Consider the following 7,656-nt stretch of genomic DNA (forward strand, 5'->3'; position numbering starts at 1 on the left):
AATGGAGATACTAGACAGCTTAAGCTCAACGTTTCTGAACAATACAAGAGGTCAATCATCTTGCCAGCAAGAGGTAAAAACATCTGGACAGACACTGATTTGCATCCAGTTTCATTTTTCCAGAAATCTCTGAGATGTAAGAAAAGATGGCTTCAGTTCCTGCGGAGAGAAGAAAATTCCTCTCTAAATGGGAAAATCACAGATTGTATTTGCTGTCATTTCAGAAGAATTTTGTATGCAGCAGGTAGCAAAACCACGCAAAAAGCATTCTGAATACTGCACATGGCTGGACAGTATGCTAAGTACAATCATCCTTAAGCAGCTGAGTAACCATTTCTACAGCAATAAATCAATCAGTCTTGTTAGGAACATCTATGCTGTGCCAAGATGCATATCAGGTACCCCGAAGCACATTCTGCCATTTCAGCAATTGCATAGCAATTAGCAGCTCCGATTGCTTTGTGCAATCAAAAGGGAGAGAACTTGTGAGAGCAGCTATCTCATGTGCTTACCTGAAACACCTGGAGTTAGACATTCTGGCCAGCACTTTGGAAACTACCTTCAGTGGTTAGGCTCTGGCAGCTGCTATAAAAACCAAAACCAAAAAGTACTTTAGTGACAACCAGTTTATATCAAATGAACTTCAGCAAAGTGATTGCAGTGTTTTTATGCTGCTTTTTGAGACATAGCTTACCTGGAAGGAGTAAATTTCTTTACTGCAAAAAAAGAATAAGAAAAGATATTAGTATTTCAAGATGAAAGTCCCCTCATGTAAACTTTTTCTTCTACTAATCCCCCCCCTTATTTCTTGAATATATTATTAAAAAACATTACCTAGCAACAAATCTCACAGGTAGACATTACTGTGCTGTCATTAGCTCCATCTCAAATTCCCATTCATTGTCCCTGGCAGTAATTACAGATACATAAAATGTTGCCTTTTTTCTTCTAGTCCTTGCTTTCTGAACATTTGGGCTTTGATGTTTTCCATTTTCAAATGTTCAGCCAAAAGCCAAACATGGCACGCTTGCAGGCTTCTTGAAAATACTTTTGGAATTTAAGTACTGGAATTTTCACAATTTTGCCAAAGTATTGGGGTTTGGAGGTTTTAGGGTTTTCTTCTCCACTGAAAGTTTTTCAGGAAGGTAAATAAAACCAGTGGTCCCAGTACAGTTTCTCACCTTTTCTTTGGAAACGTCTTGCAAGCCAAAGGAGGAATGATGCTGTGGACACCAGAGAGGCACTGGTGGCTGCTATGCCCACAGAGACATAGCTGATTTGTTCAGAAGCTGAAAGGATAAAAAAGTTTCAGTAAGATCAAGAGGCATGCGTGGTCTTTAAAACCCTCTCTACCTCTTCTTTTCCCTTATGCTCTTCAAGAACCAGAATTGCAGCTTGTAATGCCTAGGTTTTCTCTCACTGTTACAGGACACATCCTGTACACACAAGGTAAAAAGTTGTGCACTGAAAATCACCCCACCCACTGCCCACTGTCTAACCTCCAGCCTCACATGGCAATTTATGCTCACATTTTTCATGTTTCAGATCATGTTTTAAATTCCCACTGTGTTGTCTTCCTCTTTGAGCAATCTAGTTGAGATCAATGAAATTACTCAACTATCTAAATTGTGCTCAAGCAAATAAAGTCAAGCTTTTAGGATCTGAGTAGAGCTCTTATTGTGTGGAATGGGAATGCAAGGCTGAGACTTCTGCCCTGCAAAGTTATAGTTTTTGACAGAAAAGCTCTGTGAGAACTTTGGCTGAGGAGGTCACCCAAGAAACTATGGAAACTGGTTTCTATAAACTTCTACCTATAAACTTTTCCATGTACACCCACACTTATGAATACAGATTTCCTCAAAAGATCCCGTTTCTTTAGAAAAGCTTTTTCTTGATTCATACAGAAAAAGCTCATCGTGAAAAATATCTTCATTAAAAACCCAAACAACCTGAAATCAGGCTGCAGCTTTTGGTTTTGGATAAGAAATCAACATTTTTTCATTAAGGCCTTTTAGAAATCTCCCCCTCTTCTATTTGCAAAAAATATACTGAGAGATTTTGGGCTTCTTAATCCATGAATTTATCTAGAAGTTCTATCTCATTGGTTGGTATTACCTCCTCCACCTTTCCACCGCATTTGACTAGAAACCCAGAGCCACTTCTCTGTGGCTAGTCAAAGGTAAAATACCTTCACACGTGGGCAGACTGGCACTCCAGTTTCCTGACTGATTGCACTCAAGAACATGAGAACCATTGAGTCTCCATCCTTCTAGACAGCTGAAGAGGCAGGCTGTGTTGTACGTGAAGTTCCCAGCACCATGTGAGCAATCCATGGAGCCTTTCTCAGGAGACCTCAGTGGTTCACACTGCACAACTGAAATACAGAAAGAACTCGTTAAGAGTCATTAAGGACTGTCCCATCTTTGACCTTATTTTTTGCACTAGTAGATGCACACTGTGCTTTCAAATTCATTTGACTTTGGGGTGGAAGCAGTTCACAGAGCCATGAGCAGGCAATATTAAGGCAGGTCAAGTCACAGTTCACAACATGAGACAGTACTGAGTTTAGTTTGGTGCCAGGACCATATAGGAATATAGATTTCTGTGTGGTGGCCAGTGACAAGAAAGCTGTGTTTCCCAACCCAGTAAATCTTACCTTTGCATTTTGGTGCTGGCTCTGACCACTGCCCCTGTGCTGTGCACTCAGTGCTGGAGGGGCCATCCAGAACATAGCCCTCACTGCAGTGGAAATCACAGCGTGAACGATAGGTGAGATCTGCAGCAACGTGGTCACAGGTCACAAAGCCTCCTTCTGGCCTGGCTACAGCCTCACATCTCACAGCTGCAACACACAGACAACACCAGAGATCAGCACAGACACCTCAAGACTGCAACATGTCAATGCACACAGTCCAGGTGGAGCAGGGATAAGGAAATGTACCTGCACAGGATGGCTGCTGCTTATCCCAGACCCCAGAAGACTCACACTGCAGTGTGGCTGGTCCTGTCAGGGTGAACCCTTCCTCACAAGTGAACTCACAGGTGGTACCCCAGGTGAGCTCTGCAGAGGGGTGGGAGCAGTTCACAGCTCCATGAGCAGGCTTTTCTAAGGCAGGACATGTCACAGCTGAAAAGCACAAGAGACAGCACACAGCTCAGCTTGGAGCAAGTCAAAATTAACATTGTTCTTTGAGCTGACAAGAGGACATGCCCTGCCTGGAGCTGTCCCTGCAGAGCCATGGTACTTCAGACCTAGCAGTGTCTCAGGACACACTGACTTCAGCATGTTCCATAGTGCAGCCAGAATTCCTAAATGAGGCTCTTAAATCAAAGCAAGCTGTCCTGAGACTGGCTCTAGATTATACGCTTCAAGTGGACTGCACGAAAAGACACTGGCTCCCATTTGCGATGTAGGAAACAAAGAGTTATTGTCAGAACACTCCACTTTAAAAGCCTGTTAACATATGTGTTGGACAAACAACTCCTGAGTGTTGCTTGTCACCCTGAACTGTTTTTTTCCCTCTTTGATACAACAGGCTGTGACACCTCTCTGGAGACCTGCTTATGAAAAGCGCTATAAGCACACAGGGATGACTGTTAGTCCTTTACTACACTTGAATGGGAAGGACTGTTCAAGCTAATCTGAGATTTAATTGATGATTTCCATCCCAGTAAATCTTACTTTTGCATTTTGGTGCTGGCTCTGACCACTGCCCCTGTGCTGTGCACTCAGTGCTGGAGGGGCCATCCAGAACATAGCCCTCACTGCAGTGGAAATCACAGCGTGAACGATAGGTGAGATCTGCAGCAACGTGGTCACAGGTCACAAAGCCTCCTTCTGGCCTGGCTACAGCCTCACATCTCACAGCTGCAACACACAGACAACACCAGAGATCAGCACAGACACCTCAGGACTGCAATATGTCAATGCACACAGTCCAGGTGGAGCAGGGATAAGGAAATGTACCTGCACAGGATGGCTGCTGCTTGTCCCAGGCCCCAGAAGACTCACACTGCAGTGTGGCTGGTCCTGTCAGGGTGAACCCTTCCTCACAAGTGAACGCACAGGTGGTACCCCAGGTGAGCTCTGCAGAGGGGTGGGAGCAGTTCACAGCTCCATGAGCAGGCTTTTCTAAGGCAGGACATGTCACAGCTGAAAAGCACAAGGGATAGCACACAGCTCAGCTTGGAGCAAGCCATTAAAAGTTGAGCATTTTTTCCTGAAACTTAGCAACATTTTCACTAAATAGAAGCAGCATTAGAGAGCAAAGCTACTGTGCTGCTATTTCAGACAGCAGATAGGAGTGGAAAGATCTCAAAATGGAATACTGATTCTTAAAGCAAGGCTGAAAATTCATCTGCAGCTCATGACAGTAGCTAGTTACAATGCAAAATTTTCCCAGTTTGACTGATGCTTGGTAGCGTTTGATGCTTTTATTCACTTTGAACTGTAGCTTATTCTAAGCAGTATATCTCAAAAAATAATTCCTACAGTCATAAGTAACTTGTTTGCTGTGATCAGTCACACACCTAGATCATCTCCATTCCCTGATCCCCACTAAGAGGTGGAAAAGTCTTTCCTTCTAAGGTAATCTAGACCCAGACCAGAGCACTCATCCTGCCCATTTAATCTATTCAGGAACAAAGAGCCCTGTGGACAAGCAGTAAAAGAGCACCTTCACCATGTAACTAATTACAAAGGAACACAGCAGAACTTCAACTTATACCTACTAGCAGAGCAACATTGAAGTTTACAGAGCTACATATAACACAGAAAGCTCATCTATGATTGCTTGAGAAGCTCACCTTTGCATGCTGCAAGGGGGGCAGACCAGACCCCAGAAGAGGTACAATATACAGATGCCAATGCAGTCAGTTCATATCCTTCCTCACACTGCACTGTGCAGGATGAGTTGTAGCTGAAGCTCTCCAATGGATGGCTGCACTCAAGGCTCCCATGATCAGGTTTCTCTAGTGGATCACAAGTCTCAACTTCAGAGAAACAGAAGAAGATTCACAGTCAGTCTCATTGGCTGAGCAGGTAAATCAACAAGGCAACCAAACTGCTAGCTGACATGAACATGGCCCTGGCTGACAAGCTGGATGCAGTAATCTTACCAAATTCGCATTCAGGCCCATAGAATCCAGGGTTACAATGGCAGCTGTAGTTGTTAATAGTCTCTATGCATTCACCACGGCCACTGCAGAGAGATGGGTTGCAAGAAGCTGGAGAAAAGAAAAAAAAAATTACATCAAATTATAAAAGACTTAGCAATGGCTGCTACTGAAACCTAGCTGGCACTTTGTCCTTCTGGCACTAAACAAAGCAACACCTTTGACAGCACAGCTCACAGTGAGAGGATTCCACTGGCTGGAAACTCCATGACAACTTGTTTTCAGGTAGATATTAGCAATATTTAAAATGCAAAAGGAACACCCTGCTACGAGGTAGGCAGAAATCCTCAACAGGCACACTCTTCATTAACTTGCCACAGCTCTATTTTGGCTGATAAATATTTGACTTGGATTTTTTTTTTTTTTTTTACCCAGCCTTAGCCACCTCCAAGTGTCTAATCTAATCCAGTGGTCAGACAGATGCCTCCAAAGGGTAATTCTTATTTACCTGAGACACCCACTTGAGAGTGGGATGAAAATTACCATCTGGAAGAGCCTGTTTCTCTCCACTGATTATAGAGAAGTTCTGGTAATTTGTTCATAAAAGATGTATAAAGTTTGGGAGCTAAAAAGTGAGACCAGTCCAGTTCTTAGAAGAACTTAGGCCATAGTGTACAAATGCTGACAGAGTCAGGGAGTTAGTATGTAATACTAGGCGGAACAACTCATCCCACCCACCATCTCACCCCCAGAGATGTGCATTAGAATAGATTTTATCACTCCATACCTGTGTAGCACAGGGCAACCTTCTTTTTCTCACACTTTTCATCATTCCATTTTCCATCATCCTTTCCTCTTTTGATGTAGATTTCAACGCAGTCCTCGTTGTTCCCTTTTCCATTTGGCTCACCAGAAGCCCAGTTTTCTGCCTCTTCTGTCAGTTCTTTGTTAGTTCCAATCCAGGTCCATACCTCATTAATTTTTCTGATTCCAATCCAGTAGTAACTCGGATTGAAGGGTAAGAAGTTATTGAGATAGTTGATTTCCTCCTTATTCTGAATGGCAACCATGTTAGTATACCTCTCTTTGCACCACAGCTCTGCTTCCCTGTAGGTCATGTTTGTGTCTGAATAATGGTATGTCCAACAATTCACCCCCTGCAGTCTTGTAAGGCCTAGAATGAAAAGGTACCAAAAAGTTGGTGTCTGACTTTCCCCGCCTCCTCTCTCTCCAGAAGAGCAAGCTCTGCAAAGCCTCATAAAAATTGCAAACTTGTCAATAGCTGAAACTGCATAAAAATAGTGGCAATTATTTTACAAACAAGCAACTGGCAAGCTTCAAAACAGGCACCTCAGCAACAAGTAGAGAGACTTCAGCCTGAGGAACTGTCTGATCACAGAAAGCTTTGCAGACTTCAGAGCAAACTACAGGAGCAAATTGTTCATTTGACAGGTAAGCAGAAAAATATGCCACTGCAGCTAGAGGTTCTTTTGTGTGAACCTAGCCTCAACTTAATCAGGTCAGGTTTCAAACTTGTTTGATTCTGAGCTCAAACAGAACAGTCACACTGATGTTACCACCCAACTAGTTTTCTATGCAGAGAAATACACACTTACCGTAAGTAAGAAGGGGTAAGAACCATAAGCAAATCATGTTTCTGAGAGTTTTCTCTTCTCTTTATCTTTTAAGCAGGTGGCTATGAAAGATGAAAGGAGCACATTTGTAAAGCACAATACTGACTTCTTACAATTCAATATCAAATGCTGTCTACGCAAGCTTTTTGACATAAACTATTATTCTAAAGACTTAAACATTTCCATTTTTCATTTTAAAAGAGTTCTTAGTATCAAGATAGCTTTTACATGTAAACAGCTTTTGAAGAACACCAAGACAGGATTCCATCTGTCCAGTAGTCCTTTAGCTGAGCAATGACATAGAATCACACACTCCATTTATACTCACAGGCTGTAGTTGTGGTGGCTAGGTGGCTAAGTCCTCTGTGATACCTCTCAGTGACTGCTCTCCGTTGCTGAATGTGGACTTGAAGTTTAGATTCAGCTCCAAGTGTCTGGTCTGTGTAATCCCCTGCCTTTGCTACAGCCTTTTATACTCTCAACTGGGAAATCCCGTGTGGAAAATAAAATTCCTGGAAAATCCCAGGATCTGGCTTTCCCCACACATTAAGCTTGATGTTTCCCCTTGCCAAATCAACCCTCCCACAAAGTCGCACTGCACTGACAAGCTGCCAAGTGCTACATTGCTTAGCATTACTGACAGACGCACACAATTCCAGGATATCAGGAAGGAAGAAGACAGTTAAAGTTAGTTGCATGAATAAGCAGATTACAACTTCTCACCTAGCATAGTGTTTTGCAGCAAGGAGCTCCTGGTTCTTCTTCAATCTCATTAAGAAAGGCACCAATACTCAAGGCTGGTGAACTAAGTTTGAGTAAAAGAAACTGCAGCACTGGACAAGCTCTACCTTGTGGATCACAACACACTGTGCAGAGTTCTCATCTGTGGCAAGGTTTGCCAGCCCTA

At 43.0% G+C, this 7,656-nt stretch overlaps 1 protein-coding gene across 1 annotated transcript; it reads right to left on the reverse strand.

Annotated features, from left to right (window-relative positions):
* Positions 1-527: 527 nt before the first annotated feature.
* SELE (selectin E) lies at positions 528-6,768 on the reverse strand. The gene is made up of 12 exons (XM_054384397.1): positions 6,732-6,768; positions 5,903-6,289; positions 5,119-5,226; positions 4,807-4,992; positions 3,968-4,153; positions 3,683-3,868; positions 2,942-3,127; positions 2,657-2,842; positions 2,189-2,374; positions 1,182-1,289; positions 695-716; positions 528-585 (listed from the first exon to the last, which is right to left on the reverse strand). Exons 1-12 carry the CDS (start codon positions 6,766-6,768, stop codon positions 528-530), a joined length of 1,836 nt encoding a protein of 611 aa, XP_054240372.1.
* Positions 6,769-7,656: the final 888 nt, after the last annotated feature.

Source organism: Indicator indicator, chromosome 10, assembly GCF_027791375.1.
Source record: "Indicator indicator isolate 239-I01 chromosome 10, UM_Iind_1.1, whole genome shotgun sequence".
NCBI lineage: Eukaryota > Metazoa > Chordata > Aves > Piciformes > Indicatoridae > Indicator > Indicator indicator.